The 27,398-nt window shown below is 45.8% G+C and overlaps 1 protein-coding gene across 2 annotated transcripts in view; it reads right to left on the reverse strand.

The window, feature by feature from the left end:
• Positions 1–14,663: 14,663 nt before the first annotated feature.
• Positions 14,664–27,398, reverse strand: part of ENTPD4 (ectonucleoside triphosphate diphosphohydrolase 4) — a 28,196-nt gene continuing 15,461 nt past the window's right edge. The window contains exons 5-13 of one of the 2 annotated variants that reach the window (XM_084768245.1): positions 26,891–27,041; positions 26,129–26,232; positions 24,763–24,822; positions 24,410–24,540; positions 22,888–23,054; positions 19,804–20,128; positions 18,202–18,287; positions 17,010–17,171; positions 14,664–15,838 (exon numbers count right to left, since the gene is read on the reverse strand). In XM_084768245.1, coding sequence (XP_084624371.1) covers positions 15,619–15,838; positions 17,010–17,171; positions 18,202–18,287; positions 19,804–20,128; positions 22,888–23,054; positions 24,410–24,540; positions 24,763–24,822; positions 26,129–26,232; positions 26,891–27,041 — 1,406 coding nt within the window. In that variant the 3' untranslated portion in view covers positions 14,664–15,618. Of the gene's footprint in view, positions 15,839–17,009; positions 17,172–18,201; positions 18,288–19,803; positions 20,129–22,887; positions 23,055–24,385; positions 24,541–24,762; positions 24,823–26,128; positions 26,233–26,890; positions 27,042–27,398 lie in introns of both variants that reach the window. The other variant, XM_084768244.1, reaches the window with a different exon arrangement.

Raw genomic sequence — 27,398 nt, forward strand, 5'->3', positions numbered from 1 at the left:
TTGCTTAGGTCAGATTGACCTGAGGGCAAGTCCGTTGGGGGGTGGGGGGGTTTGTCTGGTTAATTGATACAGGAGGATCCAGCCTACTGTGGGCAGCGCCATTCCCTAGACAGGTGGAGTGGTCTTGGACTGTATAAGATAACTAGCTAAGCATGACAAAGGTTCCTGCTGTACTTTGGCTTTGTGAGTTTCTCGGTTAGAGGCAATGCTTAACGGAATAGCAAGCAAGCTTGCCTTCAAGTCCCTGCCTTGAGTTCCTGCCTCGATTTCCCTAGATGGACTGACCGTGGCCTGGAAGTGTAAGCCAAATAAACCCTTTCCTCTCCCTCAGCTGCTTTTGCTCATGGTGTTGGTCACAGCAATAGAACGACATTAGAGCAAATACCGAAGTATCTGTGACTGGAAGTGTGTAACTTCATACATGTGCATTTCATCTAAATATTATGAAAAAAGCAGCAGAATAGAAAGCATGCAGATTTAATGCATGCAAAGTAACCAGTTAGTGCTTTTTATGCAATGTGCAACTCGTAAAACAGCCAGCCAAGCTTTTGACATCTCTGCTTTTGTAATCAGTTGCCATTCAGACAACAAAATTCCTATTTGGGAAATCCTGCTATTTAAAATCTGGTCCAAGTGTATCTGCCTTGGCTAGATGAGGTTTTGTTGTATATACAAACTGGTTCAAATTATTCTAGACCCACGGTTTCTGCAAACTCTGAGTTGAAGCAACGAGGGCTCACGAGAGAGCTTTTCAACCAAGAGAGATGGGATGGAATCTAGCAGGGTCCAGGCTCCGACTTGCAGGCCAGCTAGCCCCAGGGTTCTCTGAGGTATGCCAGCAGCTTGCCCAGGTGGCTCAGGGTTGGCTGAGGACAGCGTCTGGCTCTTACATTCCAGCTGCTGGTTCTGTGCCCAGAGCCAGCTCAGCACCACAGGAGAGGTGGGAGGTTATAAATCCTGCTTTTCCCTGTGTTCCCCCTGCTCCTTCGATTTCTGAGATCAGAGGCGATTAGACATGTTCTAGGTGATGTAGCCAAGGATGAGGCTTAGCGCTATGTTACTTGAAGTAGCCACTGTTCTGCTAGAATCTGAGAACGAGGCGGGGGTATAAAGAGGAAACTGCCAAACCTCTTTAGCATTAATCACCGACGCAGCAGGGACACCTTGTGGTCTGAACAGGAACTGCAATCCCTCTGGTGAAACCCTAAATCCCAATGGAGTGAGATCTGGAAGTAGGGCTTTGGGGGACAATTAGGGTTGGGTGGCGTCTTTAGAAGAGACTTTCCTGGTGGGACTCACAACCATGTAAGAAGAGAAAGGGGGAAAGGGACAAAATATTTCTCTGCTGGGTAAGACACAGGGAAAGACAGCTGATGGTGAACTCCCATCAGCTCAATGAGCCGGCACCTTAGCCTTGCATTTCCCAGTCTCCAGAAGTGTTAGAAAGACCTGTCGACTGTCTAGACCATATGTGGTTTTCTGTGGCAGCATCCTGGGCTGACAGACAGACCCACAGGGGAATGTTCCTCCTACCCTGGCCTCCCAGCCATAGCTGTCACAGTACCAGTTCTGCTGCTCTGCCCACTATCTCCACAATTACCCATGATTCTCTGACAAAGCCTCTCTGTAATGCCCTGCAGCCTTCCACAGTAAAGAAATCTATCTCTAAAATCACAATCCACCCAGAGATGGGATGGGAAATCATATCCCTTTTCCTCCAGTCTTTCAGCCTCTCTGTGCCATCCATCCTGAGCCTTCAGCTCCCAGACCCACTCCAAATCTCCTGTCGGCCCCGCCTTCAAAGGCCTCCAGAACTACCCTGGCCCTCTTTGCTTGGCACCCTCTCATCCCATCACGAGCCAGCCATACTGGTCCTTATATTCTCCCTTTGCCCCAGAACTCACGTTCAAGTCCAAAGCCAAGCAATTCTTTTGAAATACCAGCCTGGTCATGTCACTCCTCTGATGAGCATTTGGCTGTGCCTTCTCTCATGACACCGGCATGAGAGCCCACGGGCCCCTACCCTCTCCTGCCTGCGCCCACTTTCTCAACCTTTGCTTGCTTTGATTTTCTGCATAATTCCCACTCCTTACTGCCCCAATGTCCCAGTTTGCTCCTGGCCCAGAGTCTCTGCACATCTTGCTCTCTTGTTCTAGAACCTTCTTTCCTTGGGTCTCCTTGGACTCTCTCCCTTTCCTCCTTCAAATCTTTGTCTGATAATGTTTCATCTGGAGGAACATTCTTGGCTGCCTATCCAGACTGTTACTACTTTCCCAGAATTCCCTACTCTCCATTTCCCTACTCTCATGCTCTCTGGCTCAAGCTCCCTAGCACGCCGTGTAGTGCTCTGTTTTTCTTCCTTACTGGAAATAAGCTCCACCATGGCCCTGTTTTCTTTCTTTTTATTTTCCCTTTCCCCTCGCTGATGCTTCAAGTACCCAGCACCCAGTCCTATTAACTGTTTGTCCAATGAATAAATGGAGTTCTTGATGTCACTGGCTCTCCGTACCGTCTTGTAGGTTCTTGGGACCGACAGAAATCCTTCCCTTCTTAAACCAAGTCCAAAAGCAACAGCCATTAACAATAATGGTATGTTTTACTGCATTAAAAAAAAACCTATCAATCAAAACAGCTTAAAGGCAGAGGAGCTATAAAACGGGAGAAGACCCTTGTAAGAAGCACAACCCAGAAGGACGAATGTCGCTTTAGGAAGCTTTCTGAAGCTGTGACCCAAACACCTGAAAGGACAATTCAAAAGGGAGAATTATTTATTTTGGCTCAAGGTTTTAGAGATTGCAATCCTGGTTGCCCAACTCCATGGCTATGGTGAGGCTTAAAGTAATAGTGCTGGGGATGTGTGGAAGAGAAGAAGGCTGCTCACCTCTGGGGAGCCACAGAAGGGAGGGCCAGATAGACAGACAGAGAGGCTTCCAAGTGACCTACTTCCTTCAGCTAGGCCTTACATCCTACTTTCATCCTGTCCTCATAATGCCATCATATTAAAAATCTACCAATAGACTGGTCTATTGATCAGGTCAGAGCTGCCAGGGTGCAGCTACTTCCCTAAAGCCTGCCAGCTGACAACCAAACACACACTGTGAGTATGTGGAGGACATTAGATACCCAAACTACAGAAATATGACAATTCCATGATTTGATCTGTTATATAATACAAACATATCAAACGGGATTGAATTAAGTCAGGGTAGGGAGATGGCTTAGTGGATACCGTACTTGCTGTGTAGGTGTGCAGACCAGGGGCTGGATCCCCAGAGCACAGAAACACCATGAAAGCCAGGCCAGCATGGAAGTCCATTTGTCGTCCCAGCACTTGCAAGGCAGAGACAGGGAATCAGTGAGTTCTGGATTCAGCGAGCCCCTGCCTCAATCAAGTGGTGAGCAATGAAGGAAGTCAACCTTTGGCCTCCACACACAAGTATACATACACCCACATGCATGTGAACAAGCATACACACAGTCATGCACATCACACACGCATATGCATGTAAAACTTTAAACTATTTTAAATTGGTTAATGACGTGCAGATTGCCTGTGACTTGCTAATCTACTTAACTACAGCACCTCAGAGATGATGTGCATCTGGAGGTAACTCACATTACGTCAGTGTTTCACTGCGCAGACTTCTCAAGGGTGTGTTCAGTCGGCTGGGGGTTGGGGAGGGGGAGGGTAACACACAGATCATTCCCCATGGGCCATTTCTAAGCAGTTCTGTGCAGCGCCTGAGAGCCTCTGCCATGGCAATGTTGCCCGGGGTTTAAGTCCCAGCTCTTCCTTCACTAATCATGTGCTTCACCTACATTTCTACTCCTTACCTGAAATAGGAAAAGGATAGTAAGTGTTGGTTCCTAGGCTTGCTTTATGGATTGAGCTAACCCACGCAGCAAAGGGCGCACTTCCGTGTCTGGCTTCCTTGTGCTTGTTCAGAAACAGCAGCTCTCTACCTTGCAATGGAACCTCCTTGCCTTCTCCTCACTCTTCCCCTCCCTTCCTCCCTCCCTTCCTTCTTTCCTCTCAACAGGGTCACAGGAACTGGCTAAGGTGGAGTGCACCCGCCAAACTTGGCTTGTTCCCAACTTTTCTGGGAGAATCAGGATCCACCAAAAAATATGAATATTTTATAGCCAGGTGATTACTTGTCTCAATGGTTGACCCAAATTGCTTTTCAAGAACAACAAATGTGAGACTGCATGGCAATTTTACCTTACATATTCGAGAACTAGAAGGTACTAAGTTTTGGTTTGTCAACTTGATGGAAAAACTTAATCAAGTAACTTAATATTTGTCTTTGATTACATATATATATATATACATACACACATATATTATCAGGGTATATACACGCGCATATATATATATATATATCAAGGTATATATATATGCATATATATTTAACTCAATATATCTAAAATATTGTCTCTCAAATAACTATGGGAGTTTGCATTGTACAGGGCCTCACAGGTCATTTTCATGGCAGTTCTTCCTTCAACTGAAATTATAGAGCTGATTCAAAATTTTCTTCCTGGCCAGTCACATGATCTAAGTGAGGTTTTTGTTTTGTTTTGTTTTGTTAGACGACAGAGAGTGGGGTGTTATTAGGCAGGGTTCTCTAGAGGAACCATAGTGTATGTGTGTGTGTGTGTGTGTGTGTGTGTGTGTTTGTGTGTGTGTGGTGTGTACACAATAAATGTGATTTATTAGATTACATGATATGGGCTGAGGAGGGGAGAGGAGGAATATGAATCCTTGTGGGAGAGAAATATGATCAGAATACAAGGAGTTAAGAGTCAGAAGATATGTCGTAGCTCCCCCTGGTGGAATGACTCTGTAACTCTGTCTTTGATCCCTTTTCTGATCTTCACATTTTCCCTAGAATTGCTGTGTGTGCGAAGACAAAGTATGTGCATGCTCTCGTACCACGCACACGGACGTCAGCAGACAACTCTGTGGACTCAGTTCTCTTTATCCACCTTACCTGGGTTTTGGAGATTAAACTCGGGACATCAAGCTTGAGCAGCAATCGCCTTTGCCCACGGAGCCATCTCGAAGGCCCGCCTTTCCCCTTTTTGTCTTCAGTTTCAGTTCTTGGAGGATTTCTTTCTCTTAAGTCATCCTTGGTGAATGTTCTTTGGTCCCTCACACGGGAAAGGGACATGTGCATGACACAGTCTTATATTTTGTGGGGGAAAAGCAGTGTAAAGAAAAGGCTTTCTTTTCAAAATTTTAGCGACACAAGGTTTAGAAAGTGTTCTTTAGGTAAACTGTCCCTGGAATCCTTCATTCAAGTGACAGTGGTGGTGTGTCTGTGCAGAATTCCAAAAGACCACAATCACAGAGATAAAGCCAGTTCTCCTCTAAAATAATCTCGAACATATCAGATCATCTGAGTGCTAAGTTGGGGTGGCTGTGTGGCACTGTGGGAGAGTGCTTGTCTGGCATGCCTGGGCTCCATCCTCAACACTGAAAACCAAAGCAAAACCAAGGCCCCCACCCCACAACTATGCTGGGTTATTATTTAGGGGAACATACATTCCTTTATATTTAGTAAATTGTAAAAACACATAGTAAGTATTTTAGGGATCATCTCAAAAGTTCTGTGTTCCCTCTTTCCTAGAATTTCATTTCTCTGAGGCCTACAGAATTATCAAGAATTGCAATTTAGCATTTTAGTTAGGGACTCAGGTTGTATGGTAATGTATGGACTCTGGGGGACTTATTCAAGTCAAAGCAGAAAAATGGCTGGATGTTTCAGAAAATTCTCCTATGCTACCACAACCAGAATAAAAAAGATTTCACAAAGCTAAGTAAAGCTCATTAAATGTTAAGTGTCTCAATCTTCTTTGTTTTAAAAACTGGGTAGTAAAACTTATGGCTACAGAAAAGAAACTATTTAAAAAAAGAAAATGCCGAGTCTGGTTCCTGGAGTTCAAGTCCCGTGTAAGACAAAACAAGGCAAAGACAGGGTGGGTAATCTTTTCAGAGCTGTCTAGTTCAAAAATGGGTGAAAAGTGGAATTCACACAGGCAACGGTTAACCTGAGAAAGCTGGGACTTTTACAAAGAGTACAATAAGGGCTGGGGATGTGGCTCAGCAGGGAGATTTACCCAGCTTGATGGCCTGAGCTCCATTCCTGAGTCCTACATGGTAGAAGGAGAGAACCATTTCTTTCAAGCCGTCCTCTCACCTCCCAGTTTATTCCATGGTGTGTGCACACTCTCACAATCACATAGATCAATGCAATAAAAAGTAGTAATTCAATAAACATCGGCCTTCTGCTAAACACTCCAAAGTTGCACCTTTTGTCTTTTGGGAATGTTGTCACACGTCAATGTGTCCCCTTCCTGTCAGTCAGGGTCACTAAAATTCCGGTCTCCCCATCAAAACAATGTGACGCCTAGGATATCTATCGGACAAGTGGTTGGACAGGAAGGAAGCCCCTCCTTCGCCCTCCATTTAGCTGAGCTTATTGCTTAAACAAAGAGTATGTCTTTGAAACCTATCAACACCATATTCTGCGTGGAGCTTTCTGGACTTTTCTCTGAGCAGAAATCCCTAAGGCCCGGATTCTTGTTTATTTCTTTGTTGTTGTTGTTGTTTCAGTCTCTCATATGTTACAGACCCAAGCTGTTGACAGAAGTGTTCAAGTGGCTGTGAAGTCTGGAGCCCAGTGCGACCCTCCTGCCTAACAGGATGCTGGGTAGAGGGTGAAGATCAAAGCCCAGAGCGGCCTGCAGGCAGGTCTCAGCCGTTCCTAATGGATGCTTTAACAGGCAGAGGGACACTAAAGAGAATGAAAGCCTGTCAACAAATTCTTCCTTTGTGAAGAGGAGGCAGGCAGAAGGTCGAGGCCTTTAGACCCCAGACATGGTGGGCTGGCAAAGAGTCTCTGTGGTATTGTGTTTCCAAATTGAATCTTCCTAGTGTTTGGGGATTAGCGGGGCAGCCCTTTGTCCTCTGATAACCTTTCTGAAAGAAGAAATACTGACGGGTCTGCTCCTTGGCCAGTGTGAGCCACAACTCCCCACCCTCCATGTGATCTATTAGCATTTCATGATCTAGAAAAACAAACAATGAGGCAACAAAACCCAGCCAAGTACAATCGAAACTCATGGGACAAATGGAAAAATATTTAAAGCAAGGCCTGACCCCAGGCCTTGTTTTGTGATCTGTTAACGTTGTTAGGCTTTTGGATCCGGCATCTCTCTTCTACCCAAATGAATAGAGGACACATCATCATTCACACAGGTAATTTACTCTTTGTTGTTGTTTTGTTTTTCTTTTTTAAAACTAATTTATTCAGATTACAACTCAATTGTTATCCCATCACTTGTATCCTCCTGTTCCTTCCTTTCCACCCCTCTTTCACACTATTTCCCTCCCCTAGGTTTATGACCAAGGGGGACCTCCTCCCCTACTATATGTTTTGTTTTTCAAGACAGGGATTCTCTGGCTGTCCTGGATCTTGCTCTGTAAACCAAGCTGGCCTAGAACACACAGAGATCCGCCTCCCTCTGCCTCCTGAGTGCTGATTAAAGGTGTGACTTTGGTTTTTTTACCTTTAAGTATTAAGTCCTGTACTTACTGCACTGTCTCAAAACGGATTGTCTGTTTTCACACCCTGCTTTAGGCTCTATCCTCCCTACTCCCATTTCCCTTTGTTTCTCTCATATCTTTTCAAACAAATGTCTTAGGCTTCCCCCCACCCCCCCTCCTTAGTTCCCATCAACCAGCCACCTTCTCTTTCCATCTGTCTCTATGTCTATTTTTAAGCACGGCTCAGGCCTATCCTCCGCCTTCAAGAAAAACTGTTTATATAGTCTAAGAATGGCTGAAAGAGGCTTAGCTTCTAATTTGATCTTTTCTGGCAGCTGGTGGTTGGAACTGAAGCTCTCTGAAGAAGCCACATGTGCAGTGAAGATCCATCAGACTGACTCACTGACTCCAGCGTTCTGATTATGAGGAGGTGGAATGCTGCAAGTTAAAAGGCAGGATTATCTTGTACTCTCTAGTCTTCTCCCTAGCCACTTACTACCAATCTCTATATCTTCGTGACCATTGGTTAAATCTTTGGAACACACTGTTAACCATCGTGGACTGCTAGCCTCCAGCAGCTCCACAGCTAAGAATGTTATAACTGCAAGAGCCAAAGTTAGCCTGTAAGCCCCACTTGCCAAAGGACAAGGTAACTTCCTGGGATGCTGGGAGCTGTAGTTCTTATTTCAGTTTTATTTATTTATTAAGTATACAGTGTTCTGCCTACATGTATGCCTGCATGCCAGAAGAGGGCACCAGATCTCATTACAGATGGTTGTGAGCCACCATGTGGTTGCTGAGAATTGAACTCATGACTACTGGAAGAACAGGTAGTGCTCTTAACCTCTGAGCCGTCTCTCCAGTCCCAGGGAGCTATAGTTCTTGGGAAATAACAAGCCACATGTTTTCACTCTGTTAAACAATTTGTTTGACTCATCTGCAGCAGATGTGCTAGTTCCCATGTGGGTGGTAGATATGTAGGCAGGAAGTACATCACAATGTATTGGATGTATGCTTGTCCCTGATTGGACCTGATGGGAATGCAATGAATTATGTGTTTTGCCTTTTTAATCCTCTGCAAAATGTGATTCATGGCCATTCCCTGGGAACCCAGAGGTGGACCTGGCCTCCTGTATTTAACTAAAGCTTGTTCAAATTTGGCTCAAAATTGTGGAACTGGTCAGTCTCTCTCTCCCTCTCCCTCTCCCTCTCTCCTCCCCCCTCTCCACTGATAATAACATTTGAATCTTTTAGGAGAGGTTTCTGGTCTCTGCAGCAGCCTGCCTAACTGATGATGCCACGCATATGTGGCAAATGCAATGGCTTTTGTTCTCTTGACTATACAAGGTCGTGCGATCACTCCCACAATGGAATTTATCATCCAGAGTAACACAAATCCATGCTCCTAGGCCATGGCTATTCATATTTAGCTCACAAAGTGACTGGTTGCTCTAGTTTCACTTCTGTTGTGATAAAAATACCCCGTCAAAAAGCAACTTTGGGGAGAGAGTCCAGTTGGCTTGTGATTCTGGGTTACAAGTCCATCACTGAGGGCAAGTCCAGGTAGTCAAGTAAGCATCTAGTCACATCATATTGACAGCCCAGAGCAGAGAGAAATGAACGCATCCCATACCATCTGCTGGGTCCTGTTCTTAGCTAGCTTTCTCTTCTTTTATACTGTTCAACAGCCGTACTTGGGGAATGGTGCTGCTCACAGTGGGCTGCTTTTCATTATATCAACTAACAATCAAGACAACCTCCCACAAGCATAACAAGTGGATCTAGGCCAATTCCACAGCTGATGCTGTCTTTTAAGCAGTGGGGTGTAGAGATGGCTCCACTGTTAAAGGCTGGGCTCACAATAAAAACCAACCAGGACAGTGGTATTTTGCATCCATATTAGTAATAGTAATAAAATTAGAAATTCTCTGAACTTCCAAAGGCTTTAAGCTGAGTACTCTGTTACTTTTTCTTGTCACTTGGGAAGAGGGAACTTCTTTTAAAGAATTGCCTTGATTAGACTGGCCTGTAGCCACGTCTTTGAGAGACTGTCTTGGTGTAGAAGGGCTCAACCCACTGTGAGTTGCACCAGCTCTGGGCAGGTGGTCCTAGACTGTATGAAAAAGTCACATGTGCATGAGCTAGGGAGCAAGCCAGTGAGCAGCATTTCTTCAAGTTTTCTGCTTCATTTCTTGCCCTCCGACTTCCTGGTGATGGACTGTGACCTGGAGGTGTAAGCTGAAATAAACTCTTTGCTCCTCAGAGTTGTTTTAGGTCATAGCGGCTTTTTCACAGCAACAGCAAACAAACTAGAACACTCAGAACTGCAGACCAGTGTAAGGTGGAGCTCACACTGCCACTGGCAAACCCCAGGCAAGGTGAGAACCCATTGGGCATTTCTTAGAACTAATACGGTGAAAGTCAGCTCCATACAGTGAACTAGAAAGGCATTTGCTGTTACTGTTGATGGATATTGATGAAGAATAAAATCAACCCAGTCAAGAACAAAGAAAAAAATTTAATTTGGGGCTAATCAGGCTTGTAATTGAAAGACACAGTCTTGAAAGCGGGGCTGGAGATGGCTCTGTGGTTAAGAGCACTGTCTGCTCTTCCAGATGTCCTAAGTTCAATTCCCAGCAACCACATGGTGGGTGACAATCACTGATACTGGAATTTGATGCCCCCTTCTGGCATGCAGGCATACATACATGCAGATAGAACACTCATATTTGCTGACACTATTTGTTAGAAATTATGATGCTGGAAAAAAATCAAGCTGACTTGTAGAAAAGGTTTTGGATGTTAACTCAGTGTCTGTGCAGTTTGGTGGAAGAGGTCTGTTGTACTGGCCAGCCCAAGTTAACCATGTTTCAAGTAACTGTTGCTCAGTTCAAGCCATGGCCTCCCAATTTCATGCTAAGTGGCCAAACCAATGCTCCTCCATTTTGATTTTTTTCATTGACAATACAATTAGTTGTTTTTTGAACTTTTGTTTTGTGAATTTTGCCTGCATGTATGTATGCGTACCACGTGTGTCTAGTGTCCACGGAGGGCCTGAGATACTGCAGTGCAGACAGCTGTGGGTGCTGGGAACTGAACACAGGCGCTTTGCAAAAGCAGCAGATGTTGTTAATGTCTGAGCCACTTCTCCGGGCCCCAGTCATTTCTTTTTCTTGTCTGTGTAAATAGGTACTTCAAAGTGGAAGCCTGACTTTTGGTGAGAGTGCATGTGTGCTCACGTGTGGGAAGGCCAGAGATCAAACTCCAGACTTGCTCCTCGGATGCTGTCCATCTTGTTGTTGTTGTTGTTGTTGTTGTTGTTTTTTTAGGCATAATCTATTCCTGGCCTAGAGAGTCACCAAGCTGGGCTGGCTGGCCAGCAAACTCCAGGGAGCTACCTGTCTCTGTGTGCCATGTTAAGTGCACAAACATTTGCCAGTGCTTGGCTTTTTCACATAGTTTCTGGAGCTCAAATTCAGGTCTTTATGCCTGCATGGCCAACACTTTACCAACTGAGCTATCTTGTATAGTGACCTTAGAAGTAGCTGCCTCAGTTCGGCCATTACAGACTTAACATTGTGTGCTGCTAAGTCTTGTTCCATGTAAAGCAGCTGGCTTCTGTGCTACAGGATATGTGGCCTATAATCCTTGCTCCTTGCTGCATGTTCAACATAAAAACAAAGCGTGTGTATAGATTATTTTGCTGAATTTAGACTCAAATTCAGCCAGTCATTCTGACAAGATTCAGACATCAGAGAGAAATGTACTTAAATCAGGAGAAGACAAACATACATGGGCTCTCTGCCTCACTAGATGAACATTTATTTTCAGCATCCATCCATGTCCAAGTATGAGACAGGAGGCTGCCTAACCTGTCTTAGTTTTATTTTTGGTTTCTTGCTGACACATGCTTTTCATATGGAACACTATCCCATGTAGACCTGGGTTAAAACTGGACAGTAGACACACAAATGCTTCCCAAAACAGTAATTCTTACTTTGAAGGGAAAAAAAGAAACTTATCATTTAAAAAACAAAAACCATTTAAAGGTGCTCCCTTAGTTTTGTAATCCTAAACTGTAAACCACTCAGTCACGAAAGCACCCTCCCAAGCTGGTTACATCATCCATCACCCAGAGCAGGGTTTCTCAACCTGTGGGTCCTGACCCTCACAGTGGTCGCCTCAGACAAACTGTGAATCAGCTATTTACATTGCCTTTCATAACAGTAGCAAAACTGCGGTTATGAAATAGCAACCAAAATCATTTTACATTTGGGGGTTACTACATGAGGGACCGTATTAAAGGGCTGCAGGGTCAGCAAGGTTGAGAACCACTGACCTAGAGGGAAACTCGACACTCGAGAGAATGGAGCACTGAAGTAAACGAGTAACTGACATGAAGGTAGCTTGGCTGCATCGCACATTATCACACAGGACTCCAAAGTGGAGAAGGTGTTCTCTTTAAAACTCGGCAAACACATTTGCCTTTTTTTGGTTTCTTATTGACACATGCTTCTCATAAGGAACACTATTCCATGTAGACCTGGGTTAAAATGAGCGTCTGTTCAAGGCAGGATGCACTGCAGCGTGCAGGGGTGGGGACCACTGACCAGTGACCTACCTTAGGGTGGTCAGGCTGAGGCCTAGGATGGCAGCCTTTAGCCACCAGCTTCTCCATCGCCTATGCCTGAGGTGGAAGCACAGTGCAAGCCGGAAGTCTAGGGATGAAGTGTGTGAAGCCTGGAGCGCGCAGATCTGTTTGCCTTTTGTTTTGAAGGGTGTAAAATCTGAGAACAGCCCCGAGGGGTTTAAAACACAGCCACCCGATATAGCTAAGTGCGCATTGACTGCCGGGTCTCTCTGTCAGGAGTCCGTGCAGAGTGTGTTCATTTGACAAGGCTTCCCAGCACCTGCCCAGGCCAGTGTCTTCCATGTCACTGCCTTCCTGGCCAGTGACTAAGTGACAGGATCCTTATCCCAAGGCAGCTTTGGGTGTCTCTCACTCATGACCATCTTCTGAGCACAGGGTGGCCTTCTGCATGGCATGGACTGCTGTGAGACACCGCAGGCCGCCTTCAAGCAGGGGTTTCTCTGACTCAGAACCCCCTCAGCATGACGTGAGCGTCCTAAAGCTTTTTTGTTGTTCTTAAATTTGGGGAAGCATAGGTTTTCTGATTTAGCAACAATGGACCTTGGAAGTAATCTACATGCAAAGGACTGAAATGTACCTAAGAGATGTTTCGAGACTGACAATGTGGCCACCTCCCATCACTGAGTTACAGTGCTGTAGCTTGTTTCCCTTGAAGGAGCAGGAATGTCCCCAATGTCCCCTGCAATGTCCCCAGCGGGATTCTGTGTTAGAGCCTAGGCCCCTGACTGTGTTAGGGGAGGCAGAGGAACTTTTAAGATGCTCTCAGGTAACTAGGGGTGTGCCCTTGAAGGGGTGGGGGGCCGGGACTACCCGCTCTCCATCTGCTCTTGGCTATGAAGCAGGTGGTTCGGCTCTAGTCCTTGATCCTGTCATAGTGTGCTGTCTCAGCACTGGCCCCAAACAGGCCAGTGAGCACAGGGAAACCTCTGAAGCCATAAGGGAAACCTTTTCTCTCTGTAAGTTGATTATCTTGGAATGAGCTATAGTAACAGGAAGCCAACACAGCAATAGTCAGCAAAGTTGTCTATAAAGAGACATTTCTACATACTTTAGATCTTGCAAGGCCATGCACTCTTTGTTGTACATTGTTTAGTGTGTGTGTGGGGGGCGTGGCGGGTGTGTGTGGGGGTATAGTATCTATATAGCCCGGGCTACCATGAAATTCTTATCCTTTTGTCTCAGCCTCCCCATGTTGGGATTTCAAGTGTGTGCCACTTTGCCTTTTTCTCCCCTCTAATTATAAAAACCAATCCTTTTCTTTTTTGAGATAGTGCTAGCCTGGAACTTCCTATGTAGTCCAGGCTGGTCTTGAACTCACAGAGGGCTTCTTGTCCTTGCCTTCCAAGAGATTAACAGAATGCACCATCAAGTCCAGCTAAAACAATCCTTTCAAAAGTTGAAAATAACGATCTTAGCTCAAAAGCCTTCTAGATTTGCAGTGGTTACTAGGTCTTGCTCCAGGAGCTATCAGAGAACACGGGTAGTGCTGCTCTGGGAACCCTATTAGAGAATTGCTCTGGAAAGTAAGGCTGGTGCTCGCAGCAGGGATCCTGTTACAGGCTAAAAAGAAAATACCTTTTGTTCTCATTCCGTCCCCAAACTGCAAGAGCAGGAGCAGACCAGCACTCTCTACTTAGTGCAGAGGAGGAAGTCTTAAGGAAGGCAGGTTTCAGTGCACTCTTAGACTGGCTTTTCCTTGCCTAGGGTTTAAAGGCAAATGCCCCAAATTCAAGGTGTTTTACAGACTCTCATTGCACATATTATGAGGCCACGGCATCCTTACTGTCTGGCAGTGGAAGACGGGTACGGACAAAACTAATATACACTTTCTGTTTGTCACCAAGGCCACAGACTGTTCACAGGGCGCCCCCTAGCACGATGAACTGCTAGGATTCCAATGACCAGCTTAGCTATGGCAGGACTGAAGCTGCTGGTGGCCACTGCCTCAGAGCGACCCTCTCAGGTTTACAGAACAGTGTATGCCCTCTGGAGCATGGGCCACACTGGGCTGCTCAACACCACTCCCCTAACTCTGCGCCAGTGTTCTTCATCTAGAATAGTCACTTTAAGAGATGAGGAACACGCTTTTCTTTCATAAATTTCAATTCTGTTCAGTGGTCCATGCAGCTCACACCACAGTGCTTTGGAATTCGCTCTTCGCTAATCTGAGTTTTGAATAAGCAGCTGAAGGGTCTCTAAATACCCATTTGCTCCCAACTACTTCAACCTAAGGGTTGTGGAGCTAGGAAATATGTGCACCACCACCACTACCACACTACCACACCACCACCACCAAAACGAAAGCCACCTAAAACAACCTCCCATGTGTAGTAATCTCCCAAATTTCTAAACTAAATGAACAGCATTAAAAACAAATTAATGACTGAATGAACAAACCTCCCACCAGCCTCACATGTGTCCCCAGTTGTCCCCTTTCAGGTTACTGCTTAAAATGTCAAATTTGTTTTCAACGTGTGCATTTATTTCTTATCTTAAATCCAGGCTTTTCCACAGTGTGGCTTACAGTGGCATTACAACAACAGCTGCCACCACAGGAGTGACAGCAAGAACTGTTGAGCAGTGTGGAGGGTGTCCTGAAGAAAAACACTGAAGTGATCTGAACCCTGGGGTGCCAACCTGAAAGTGGAAGAGACGCGAGCAGGTGAACCGCGCCATTCTACTTCTCAGAGGTGCTGCAATGCCTGCAGGGGACATGCTAGTTCTCAGACCACTAAAGCAAGGGAACTTAAAAAGATTTTTGGTTTAAAAACAAACAAACAAAACAGATGAACACAAAAACAAAAACCCTAATGCCACTGTAAGAGGGCAACAGAGGTCCTGAACACAGGGCCAAGGACAGCTGGTTTACAGGTGTGTGCTTCGGCTGCAGCAAGGCAAGGCTCTCCTCAGTAGTTCCCACCACTCACGGCTTCAGTGTTACCTCCCTGCGCTAACATTTTCTTGACTTTTGCTATGAATGGCTAGCAAAGAAAACATAGATAGTGGCAGGCCTGAGCAGTAAGTAAAATCAAACACCTCGCTTCTAAGTTGGAGGTCTGTGGAGAGGAGACAGATCTGATCTACCTCACTCTGACGTCCCACGGACATTGATGGGGACTTGCCCATTGCCCCCCACTATCTAAGTGAATGAGCTGAGATTGCAGCATGTCCTAAAGAAATCCTTACTAATTTGTGGCAGATACTGTGCAGCACAAATTGAGTGAATTCCCTTTTCCCACTCCTTCATTTAAAGCTGTATTCAAAATGGTGATACCTCTAGACAGCAGGGCTTACAACAGTGGGCTTTGCTATGACAGAAAGGAAAGGGACAAACAAAACCGGCTGAGCATACGGGAAACCCTGAGGCAAAAATGGCTTTTCCTGTAGAGTCTTCCTCAAGCTGACAGACACAGTGTCACAAGGGCCCAGGACCCTTCTGGGAGGGCAGGCCTTCCTCCATCCACAGAGAGGCGGTGCGGGGCGCCCTGCGGTGGATGCGCCGCAGCCGCAGCAGGTAGAGAAGGATGGACAGAAGGACGACCAAAAAGCAGCCAGAGAACAGATAGTGGTTGTAGACGAAGGACACGCCCCGCCAGTGCGCATGGCCGGCTCGGAACACCTCCTGCCTGATGTCTCTGCAGGCATGGAAACAAACAGTGAGATGAAGGTGCCGCAGGGCCTGCTGTCCCAGCTTTCCCTACCCTCAAAACAGGGGGTGGCAGGCCCAGAGTGGGTTCTCTGCCAATGCTAATGCCGTTCATAATAAGACAATGACATGGGAAAGCATGTCCATAACACCCTAGCATTGTAATTCCAGCAACAAAAATCTGATACATGTAAGGGCCTGGGTTTTGCTCTTACAAGGAGCTAATGAAACAAACATATTCATGTGGAACCATGTATAATCAGTAACAGCTACTACCTAGAACTTTTGGACTGACCCAACTTAAAATATTAGATAAATATAGTTTTTAATGTGGGTCCGCTGAGCTAGGTCTGCGAACATGAATGAAGAAAACTGTATGTCTTTCTTTGACCAACCATGGACTGGAATTTAGTATTTCCTTTGGACATGAATCTACATAGACAATGTCATACCCTTAAATAAAAGTATTAGCCAGATGTGGTACATGCCTTTAATTTCAGCACTCAGGGTGGCAAAGGTAGGTGGATCATTGTGAGTTTGAGGTCTACAAAGTTGGTCCAGGACAGCCAAAGCTACACAGAGAAGCTACACTGTCTTGAAAAACAAAAAACAAAAAAAACAAAAAACAAAAAACAAACAAACAAAAGTAAAGTATTAACTGACACTTCAGTGCTAAGGATAATGACTGTCGGTTTGGGCCCATAATGATGGCTGATGCCTCAGCTGTCAATCATCATCATGCTGACGGAACAGACATGATGGTTCTGCTACCAGACATTACAAGCCAGAGTGTTAATAAAGATGAACTCCTCCATCATCGATCTGTGTGCTACAACAGCGTCATGAATGCATTTCAATGCAATGGTTTCTTCTGCACTCCTAGACCCTGTACTATCCACAGAAGGGGCCCAAAGGCATAAGGGTCCCCACTAAACGGACCCTTCTGCAGGGGTTGGGGAACAGACAAATGGGACACAGGTGCCACCTGTGTTGTGTGCTGTGGGACTGGCAGCTTGGGAGAAAAAGAAGCCCCTGGGGAAGGAGGAGGTGAAGCTGCAGTGCAGCCTGGTGGCCTCACAGCTCTGACAGCACCTCCACTAAATACAGCCACCAGGAGTGTGCGAAGCACCGTTTGTGACTCTCCCAAGTTCATGTCCTACCTCAAGGGCAGAAAGCGGGTCCTGTAGAGGATTGCCCCCAGTGTCCACTGCACTTCCTTGTCATACACCTGCAGGGCTGTCTTCAGGTTTTTGTAGGTGACAGGAAAGGAAAAGCCCCTGTGGAATACCTCGAACATCCAGGCTGATTTGAAACACTGATACCTACAAACACCAAGAGCACAGGCACAAGTCAGACAGGCGCCCTGTCAGCCTGCAGCAGGCAGACTGCCCCGAGCCTGCAGCAGGCAGCTGCATACCTGCTGCTAAGTGATTTATCCAGCTCAGGTCTCTGCCCCCGCCACAGAACCGTTCTCTGTCAAAACTGACTAGCCTGAAGCAGTGTCATTTAGTCGTTACTGAGACACCACCCTCTATATGCCATCCGTGCTCTTCGCTTACTGGACAAACACTGCAGAGTTCCACTCCTTTACACCACAGTCTCTTTATGACAAAATGAAAAGGCAGGAGGGTCCTTTCCCACTGACACTAAATGTTTATTAGAGGCCCTTCTTTCCTTCCTTCCTTCCTTCCTTCCTTCCTTCCTTCCTTCCTTTTAATATAAGGGTCTGGACTAAGTAAATAATTAAAACGGCAATAAATAATAAGACCCAGTCATTGCATATGAGTGACCTAAACAAAAGGGAACTTTATACACCAAATCAGAATAGTTTCAGTTCACCAGAGGAGTGTCATTGCTGTTCTGAGGAGTCAGGAAGGAGGGAATCTGGCTGAGGGACAGGAGGACTGATAGACACTGCGTTCCACACACTCTCACATTTGGCAGGATGTGAGCAAACAGGGACGAAGGGGAACCTCTGTGGCAAAGAACTTCAAAGTTGAGCAGAAAACCCGTAACAAAACTTGTCCCATTTGATAGCTGGTTGTGGTGGCATACCCTTTTAACCCCAGCACTCAGGGAGGCAGAGACAGGTGGATCTCTGAGTTCGAGGTCAGCCTTGTCTACAGATTGAGTCCAGGACAGCCAGGGCTATATAGAAAAACCCTGTTTCAGAAAATCAAAACCAACCAACAACCCAAAAGCAAACCAAACAAACAGACCAAAAAAACCCAAAAACAAAAAACCAAAACCAAACCAAACCTCCTGTCCCATCTGAAAGAGGCTAAGGGTAGAGAAGGACAGTGAGGAAGGAGGGTCATCCAGTAGAAGAGGACTTGACTGTCCACCACTTACTTAAGTCGATGGAGGTCAGCGTGAGAGGCATACAGTCCTCGGTCAAAGCGTTCCCGCAAGATCGACCACTTTGTTGCACAGTAATCCTAAAAACAGTTTTACCCCAAATGAATCATCCCTTATTAAAGTTTATTAAAACCTTTCCACTTACAAATGATTTACCAAGTTCATATTCAAAACAAACACAGTAAATGCACAACAAAGCGACTGTCTGTGCAGTCAATGTGAGATGTGGGACTTTGTGAGTCCCTGGCAACCAGTAGACTCTACTTGTTCTTTATCCAGAAATCTCACTACCACCAACCTCTTCAAACCTGTTCAGTTCTTCTCCCGTCACACCCTAGAATAAAGTCTGGCAAAATGAAACAGCATTTGACCTGTTCAAACCGAGTCCTTGGGGCTGGGGCAGCCTTAGCACTGAGTGAAGATGGTGATGGAAATGCCATTTGGAGTCACGTTAACTGATCACACCCACTGAGCAGTGTCCTTCTGAAGGAGACCTGACCTCCCAACACACTCCTCTCCTCTAGTCTCTACAAGATGAAGTAGCTGGGGCTTAGAGAAATGCTGTGACAGGGAGCACAGGGGAATGCGCCTGGCCTGGGGCAAGAGGAAGGAACAAGAGGAATGAAGTAGCACCAAAGAGAAGGTGCAAAGCATAAGGCCATGCTGCTTGCCATGCTGAGGGGACACTGAACTGGAGGGACGGGGGAGTGACAGGCCAAGATCAGTGCAATTCAGCCTCTGAGGCTGCTGAAGATTTTAAACAGCACAGCAAGGTGACCGCAGGAGCTCTTCAGACAGACCAGCCCAGGGCAGCATGCACGGTGAGCGCCAGAGACACCGAACACAGAGCACCAACTGTACAGCTCCTGGTGAGCCAGAGGCTTGGCAAGGACAATGACAGTAAAACGGGAAGCAGGGACAGGCTTGAGGACTACTAATGACAGAAACTATCACTGAGTATGGGGGGCAGGAATCTGAGAGGGGGGCAGAGAGAAGCAAAGGGTTTGGGACGGGGCAGTGAAACATCATTCACCTAGCACGTATCCCCAGCACAATAAATAAAATAATATAAGAGCCATGCCTGGAAGACAGGGATTGGATGTTGGTGATGCTGTCAACAAAGCGGCACAAGAGAGACAGAAAAAGGGACCACTGTGGATTTGTTTGGAATTATGAAGCTCAATGAGCTGAGACCAGAGACTGAACATCAGCAGCCAGAGAACTAGGGGCAATCTACCAATCTATGTGCTCGAAGGGCATGGGATGTGGCTGAGAGACAAGGGCAGTCAAGGGCAAACTCCTGACAAAGAGGGAAAAGATAATAGGGTTATCCTGGCTGCTACAGGGGTGGGAAGCTGCTGAAAGGATTTTGAGATGTAGCAATCGAAAGTCATTGTAAGACAGATTTGTACATTTATGGTGACCAATGTGACTACTGGAGCTTAGACTTCCTTCTGTGACTACTTCCCACCCCACAATGGAAGGGAAAAGGCATCACAGTGATGCACTACAGCCATCTCTCCCTCCAAGAATGATGGTGGCAGGACCTGCAACCCACAGAGCCTCTTAACAGCATGAATTTTCTTGGCATCTTACCTTGGCAGCTTTAGTAAATTTAGCAGCATTGTAGTCTCCTCCCATTCGTAAGACATCCTCGGTGCAATAGTAGAATTCAGAGAAGCCATAGAATTCACTGTTCTGGAAGTGGATTGGGGGCTGGTAGACTCCATTGAGAGAAGTCTGTGTCTCGTTGGTTTTGTTCATGAAAGGCTGGAGGGTCTCTCGACACAGGTCAAAGTCTCCTGTCCCCCGAAGGTACAGGGTCTGCCCATTTTGCTGGATCTCATCTTTAATGTCCAGAGGCAAGCAGGGGTCCAGGAATGGAGCATCAGGAGTCAGACCAGTCTGTTTACCCAGGAGCCTGTAGCACAAAGAACCAATTACCATGAGACCTATGTTACACTGTGCTTAGGACAAATGGCTGCAAGCCAGCCTTCTCCTACCATGGGTCCCACAGAACTGTGGGTAGGAATACAAAGGGTTCTAAACAGTCAGGGAACCGGTCACCCAACTCTCTTGCAGAGATCAATCACAGATATAGGCGTGCTGAGTCTAAGTAAACAAGGAGTGGGACGTCCTGGCTCTGCATGTATTGTCTGAGTGCTTGCCTTTGCACCACAGCATGTGTTGTGAAGATCAGAGAACTACTCGCAGAAGTTGGTTGTTTCCTTCTACATGTGGGTCCCAAGGATTGAAGCCAAGTTGTCAGGCTTGAGCAGCATCCTAAGGCCTGACCTGATGCTTTGGTTCCCATAAGTACAATCAGACAGGGAGCCTATGAGGACCCAACAATCATGTGGGTCACACCCCCATCCTGATACTACAGCTTGACTTTAACTGTATAGGGCTGAGTGTAATAGGGTGACTATGAAAAGCATTAACTGTTCCTGGAAAATCAGGCTGGATGTCCCAGAAAAACAAGACACATAAACATCACTAGAAAGCTACTGTCAAACTATGCATGGAAATGAGAAGACTGGGGAAAAGTAAACTCTCGAAGGGCATGGTACCAAATTGCTTGGCAAAATGTCATTAAGTTGCTGGTATTCTTTAAAGAAAGCCAAATTGACAGCTCAATGAAAATTGTGTATGCCCAGAGTTGGAGGATGCAGGGGATAAGGGGGATGGATGGAGTCCAGGGAGACAGAGTAATTCATAGCCAAGGACCACCCACTGAATATGGGGGCAAAAACACAATAAGTAAGGCTTGAGTCTCTTTGTCAGAACAAGTAAGAATGAAGCAAATTTATATCTCTTTAAAAATTTTTAAGATTATTTTGAAAAATAGCTATAACAAAATGTTATAGACACAATTTTAAAACAAGAAGCAAACGCCACAGGACTACCGCTGTTGTAATTAATGCCTGTAAATTAGCTTTTAAAGTAAAGAGAGAACTTTCTACTCATGGGACATAAATTTTGGGTAAATTTTTTTAAAAGATTTATTTATTTGTTATGTATATAGTGTTCTGCCTGCATGTGTGCCAGAAGAGGGCATCAGATCTCATAGATGGCTATGAGCCAGCATGTGGTTGCTGGAAATTGAACTCAGGACCTTTGGAAGAGCAGCCGGTGCTCTTAACCCCTGAGCCATCTCTCCAGCCCCAATATTGGGTAAACTTATACTGAGTAGTTCCAACGTGGTCTTTGTTCAGTTTTAGGCCTTCATGGATGAACTGAGGGTAAATTGGTCAGGGCTGGAGAGATGGCTCAGTGGTTAAGAGCACTGGCTACTCTTGCAGACGACCTGAGTTTGATTACCAGCACTTACATGGTGGCTTCCACCCAGCCGTAATGCCAACTCCAGGGGATCCAATGCCCTCTTCCGGCCTTTATGAGCATGGCTTGCATATGGTATACAGACATACATGCAGGCAAAACCCCATACACATAAAAATAACTAATAAAATTTTGAAAAAGATTAAATTGCTGAAGGAAATATTCTATTACTTACCTCTAAAATCAGTATTTTTCCTTAAAAACCTTCTATCAAAACAAACCAGATGCAGGAAGAGCACAGTATCTTACACGCCCAGACTCCACTCTGATGATTCCAGACTATTTGTCTGTTCTGATGGGCATATTTTAAGTAAGTAATTAGTACATAGCTAAACTTACTGGGTTGTTTTTTTTTGTTGTTGTTGTTTTTTTTTTTTTTTAAAGACAGGATCCTGCTATGTACTCCTGGGTGGCCTGAAACCACGTAGACCAGGCTGGCCTCAAACTCAGAGACCCATCTGCCTCTGTCTCCCAAGTGGTAGAATTAAAGGTGTGTGACACCACCACACACAACTAAACTTATAAATTCAATCCGACAGGAGTGATGCCCTTCTTTCACATATTTTTCTACCCCAGAATTTCATATAAACTTATCTCTTAAAATTTTTCACTTACAGCCAGGCATGGTGGTGCATGCCTTTAATCCCAACACTCAGGAGGCAGAGGCAGGTGGATTGCTATGAGTTCTAGGCCAGCCTGGTCTATAAAGTGAGTCCAGGATAGCCAAGACTGCACAGAAAAACCCTGTCTTGAAAAACTTAAAAAAAAAAAGTTTTCACTGATAAAAATGTGATTTTTTTGGTTTTGTTTAGATTTGCTTTTTGAGACAGTTTTAGTATGTATGCCTCAAACTAATAATGCAATGACTTACAGGCATATAACATTATAATCAGTTTAATTTTTTAATACCCTAAAATTACATCAAGATTTTTCCTTACACTTTACCCCTTTCACTATGGTTTTCCTCTACCAGTGTCCAGTATCTCTAGAACATTCCCTATTTGAGATTTTCTGAGGTTAAAGGCACCGGGTGGTATGAGCTTTGAGGGCTGACAGCAGTGTTGTCACTGAGCTTTCCTAGGCCTTTGCAATCAGCCAGTGTCACCCAGGAACAACTGTAGTCTAGATGAAGTAAGAGGGAGAATGCAAGCACACACAATTGTGGGACGTGTGTGTGTGTGTGTGTGTGTGTGTGTGTGTGTGTGTGTGTGTGTGTGTTGGTGGCAGGACCTGGAGGATAGCTCAGTGCATTCAGCACAGTGGCAGCTAAAAAGAAGATGCTTGGATCTAGTTTTGATCCTGGCGATCCAGGTGCTAGCTGAGGAGTGGCGAATGCTGTACCTGTTTTTCTGTACCGTGCTGGCAAACAGTCTGTCTTCATATCTCTGCCGAGCAGCATTACCACCAAATCCAAGGAATGTGGCCACGTAGACTCGGTACACATGCTCAGTCTGGTGGACGTCACAGCCCAAGTTGAATTCTGCTAATGAACTTCTAGCTATTTCCTCCTGCAGGCACAAGGACAACACGTTTCAGGAAATAAAGCAACCTCAGCTCCAGTTAAAAAAGAAGGCTCTATGAAGAGTTACATCCAGGAGCAGCAGATTCTGCTTCTCCACCTCCCAAGGATGCACTGAGTCTTGCTCATAATTCAGGGCACTGATTTTTAACTGGGGGAATTGCAGGTGCTGCACACAGGTGGGTGGCCTTGGGACTTTCTGAACAGGAGGTCGGTACTGTAGTTTCTCCCCTCTCACCCTCAGATCTATTTATGTTACCCCTGCTGGCGATAGACTCAAACACAGGAAATGTCCTGATTTAAAAAAAAAAAAGATGCCTTTGTTAAAATCAAAATCAAAACCAAAAAGAAATGGTGTCTGAGTACTCAACCTTAGGGGAGGGTTAAGCTAATGGCTGTAGTCAATAGTTTATAGAGGAACACGCTGTGCACTGTAAGTAAAAGGCACACAATCATACAAAAGGCAAAAACACAACAACCACACATTTGAAACCATAACAGGAATAAAAATAATGGAAAGAAATTCACCAAAACACTAACAATGGTGGTAAGTTCATGGGGAATTTTTATTCTTCTATTTGCTCTAAGCTTTCTTGTGAGCACTTGCTACTTTACAGTGAAGGGAGAAAGCACTCATGGCAGTCTCTAGAGGCGTACTTGGAATGGGAAGGGGGAAATACAGGCTCAAATACTTGAATTTCCAAAGCACTTTCCCAAGGAGCTTAATAAAGACAGGATAAGACCTCCTGAGTGCACACTAGGGGCCCAAGCCCTAGGCACACAGCAAGCACTCAATGGCCCCATGCCTGAGGGACTTTCGTTTGCATTTTCAGAAGAGTGGCCCCCAGAAGTTACAGGGCTAGCATGAGGACACACAGCTAGGAGATACAGGGTGATGTTGCCAGCTAGGCTTGTGCTCCACAGCCCAACTCTGAACCACTACCTGGGACATGCACCCTACTTTGGGGGAGAGAATGAAGGAGACCATGCTTTGGGGTCAGTTTATATCTGGACAGAAACAGTAATGAGAGACATGGTGATGCTGGAACACATGGAAATGGCTCTGGTGTCCTCTTGGCAAGGCACAGCCTGCTGAGGACCACAGTTCAGAAGACAAACCAGCTCGGCTCAATGTACAAACGTAACTGGCCTGGCTGAGGCCTGCCTCATTCTCCGGCCTCCTTCCTCCTGGGTTGAGAAGGTGGAACCTCAGCAAGCAGAGTAAGGATGGGTTCAGACTCAGGAAACAAAACAAAAATGGATGGAGACATGTTAAATGACAACGGAAGTAAACAGAAGGCAATTTGTACAGATAATAACCTGCTGTGAGGAGGCAAAGCTTACAGTTTTGGGGACTTCGTACGCTATCTGAGTAGACACGCCTCCCATGTCAAGAATACCAGCTGTCCTTTTCCTGACGATGGCCTCACTGCTCTCACTACCGGGGATGTTGACTTCCACAACCGCCTCATCATCTGGAGAAAGAAGTGTTCACTCAGCAGACGTCTCAGGAGGCATCTCTGCTTTGACAAGCACCCAGTCCACACCTCCCGATGAACTCCACTGTAGTGCAGACAGCAGCTCCGCTCACCGGCCCATAGATATCTCCTAACACTTAGCTCCTCCCCTGCCCTTGGGGTGAACATAAATTATGGCTGTGACTTCCAACTAGAACGCCAGTGAAACACGGGACTTACCCTCTTCAATGTGCTCAAACCGTCCGAGGACAAAGTTAATGCCAATCCAAGCATATACACCTAGACATTTCAGAGCAAAATTATGAAAAATCAAGTTTTGAATCTCTGACCAATTTGGCTCATGCAAGCTTCTCACTTGTTTCAAGACAGAATCACCAAATAACACATTTCTACTCATGTGGTATCTCCTCCTAGTGGTTTCACAAGAACTCTCAATTTTAAAGCTTGTACTTTCTATCAGATGTGTTGAAAATGTAAATTCTGCCGCCATTCCACACCGACTTCCTCTCATCTCTCCTGTCCCTTTGTCACCCACACAGCTGCCAGGCCGCAGCTATACTCACTAGCATTCCCTACAGCTAATTTTTATCCATTTCCACTGCCACCTTGATTTGGGTCATTATGCAGTGGAGGTGACAAGCTAGTCAATCTCTCATGGCAACCTCCTCTGTGCTATCCTGCTGGGCTGGTCCACAGAACAAAGTCCAAAACAACAGGCAGATAATTCAAGATGTATCCAGCTTTCAGCATCACCACCACCTTTCCATGGGGCCATGATCCGCCCGAACAGAAACCCAGGGCCCGTCTGCTGTGTCATCCCTTCCCACCTGAAGTGACAGTGAGCATTTCTTCTGCTTGTCCCATGCTTCCTCCACCTACGAGGATAATTTCCCTTATTCTCTTCCCAAGGGTTCCACTTGGAACTGTTCCTAGCTGGGCAGGAGGAGAAGGGAGGCCTTTCTTTTTCAATCCCAGGGTATTTTTCTTTCTTTCCATATCTTCCTTTGGGCACTGAAAGTGACCTCTTAAAATTCTGAGAGCCGTGCTTGTCTGTAAGGATTTCATTGCTGATCTGCCCAATTCTGTATTTCCTGCTACCTTTCCAGAGGAAACATTTGCTCTAGGGTGAGTGACGTAGGACTAGATACTGCACATCTGGGTCTCCGATACCATGCTTCTGGTCTCTGCTTCTAGCAAACCATTTCACTGACTGGTTGTTTCTTACTCAAGTGCAATAATTTCTCTGAACCAGAACTAATATTTTCTCAGTTCATAAAAGGCAAGAATTCCTCCTGGCTAGAAGTAAGCTGGACGTTCATGGCCCAGAAAGCTTATCAGCTGGGCAAAGTACACATATTTCCTCCATCAGTCTGTTCAAAATACATTCCCTAAATGTGGTAAGGACGGATGAGTTGTGGTTAACAGTTTTAGGGTTGTATAATGAACACTGACCATATAAGAAACTAAGTTAGTCTTTGAGAGTATCTCAAGGCTATAATTGCCAGTGATTCAATACCATGCACAGCGGGAGGGGGCCTCTGAAGGAACAGCTCAGGACACTTCAAACCGAAGGTCTGATACCAACCTTCTTGTTTTCCTGAGATGACTTCGGCGTGGGAGTCAGAAAACAGGAAGTCAAAGTGCACAGGGATGTCTGTCAGAAGGTCCTCCAGAATGGCTTTCTGCTGGCTTTAATGCAATCCCAAAATTTGCACATCAAAATCATATCCTCAATTTTTTTTTTTGGTTTTGAAAACAAAAACAAAAAGTCTTGTGACTTTGTTGTATCCTACATGAGATAAGCTAATTGTAAAACTAAAGTGATTCATTGACGAGATTGTTTATCTCAGGGATGGTCTTTTCAAATGAAAAAGTTATGTGAATCGTGTGGCTTCTGGCTTAGGGGGTGGAGTGCTTGTCCAGCATGGCTCAAGCCCTGAGCTCCGCCCCCCCGCACTGCATGCACTGGGCATGGGAGTGCAAGGCCAGGGTCCAGCACCCGGAAGGCAGAGGGAGAAGGAAACTTAAGGGCAAGCAAGCTCAGGTACATATTTAGTTTGAGGCCAACCTGGGATACGAGACTCTGAGCACCACGCCCGGCCCCCTTGCAAAGTTCATCTTATAAATTAGAGTCACAAATGAGTAGATTAAAGGCTCTTCAGAGAGGTCTGCCTAAGAGAATAGCTCTGGGACTAGTCCTGACTCAAGAAAGGACTTTCAATGCCATGATGAAGATGATGATCATGACGACCACGACGATGGCAATGAGAGAGCAGTAAGCCCCCCCTAGCCCCCCCCCCCCCCCCCCGGTGCCCAAGGACCGCCCTCCAGGCTGTGGGAAGATCACCTTTCAGGAAGGACTCTCATTCCAGCCGTGCAGAGGATGTAGAGAGGGGTCTCTTTGTGTTTTGCCCGTGGCACGTGTTCTGCAGCAAAGCTCAGGAGTGGAGAAATGTAATCGCTGACTTTTTCTGGAGAGGTAGCAAACTCTGAGATGCCTGCAGAAATGGACAGTCCGGTTAGCAGGGACACGGTGGAGCTAAGAAAACGTCTTCAGTGTGCTGGATCGGGGAGACCTCCAGGCTTCACTCTGCTTTCTAGTTTTGCCTGTTCCTCTACTTCCACACACTCTGCTGTGGCATGAAGGGTTCAGTTCCATGCCCTCTTCTGCTCTGTCATCAGGGTATCAATCCGACTGAGCGCTTGCATCCCACACAGGAGCGCAGTCTTGCCCCTCTCTCCTCAGGTGAACACCAACGGCTGCACCACCATCAGCACGTCACTCGTCTTCAGATGGTACCTTAAGTCCCTAGTGCTCTTTCCCAACCTTCAGATCAGCTCAAGGAGACTGTGTA

The sequence above is a fragment of the Acomys minous genome (genome assembly GCF_964271855.1).
Source record: "Acomys minous genome assembly, chromosome: 18".
NCBI classification, from domain to species: domain Eukaryota; kingdom Metazoa; phylum Chordata; class Mammalia; order Rodentia; family Muridae; genus Acomys; species Acomys minous.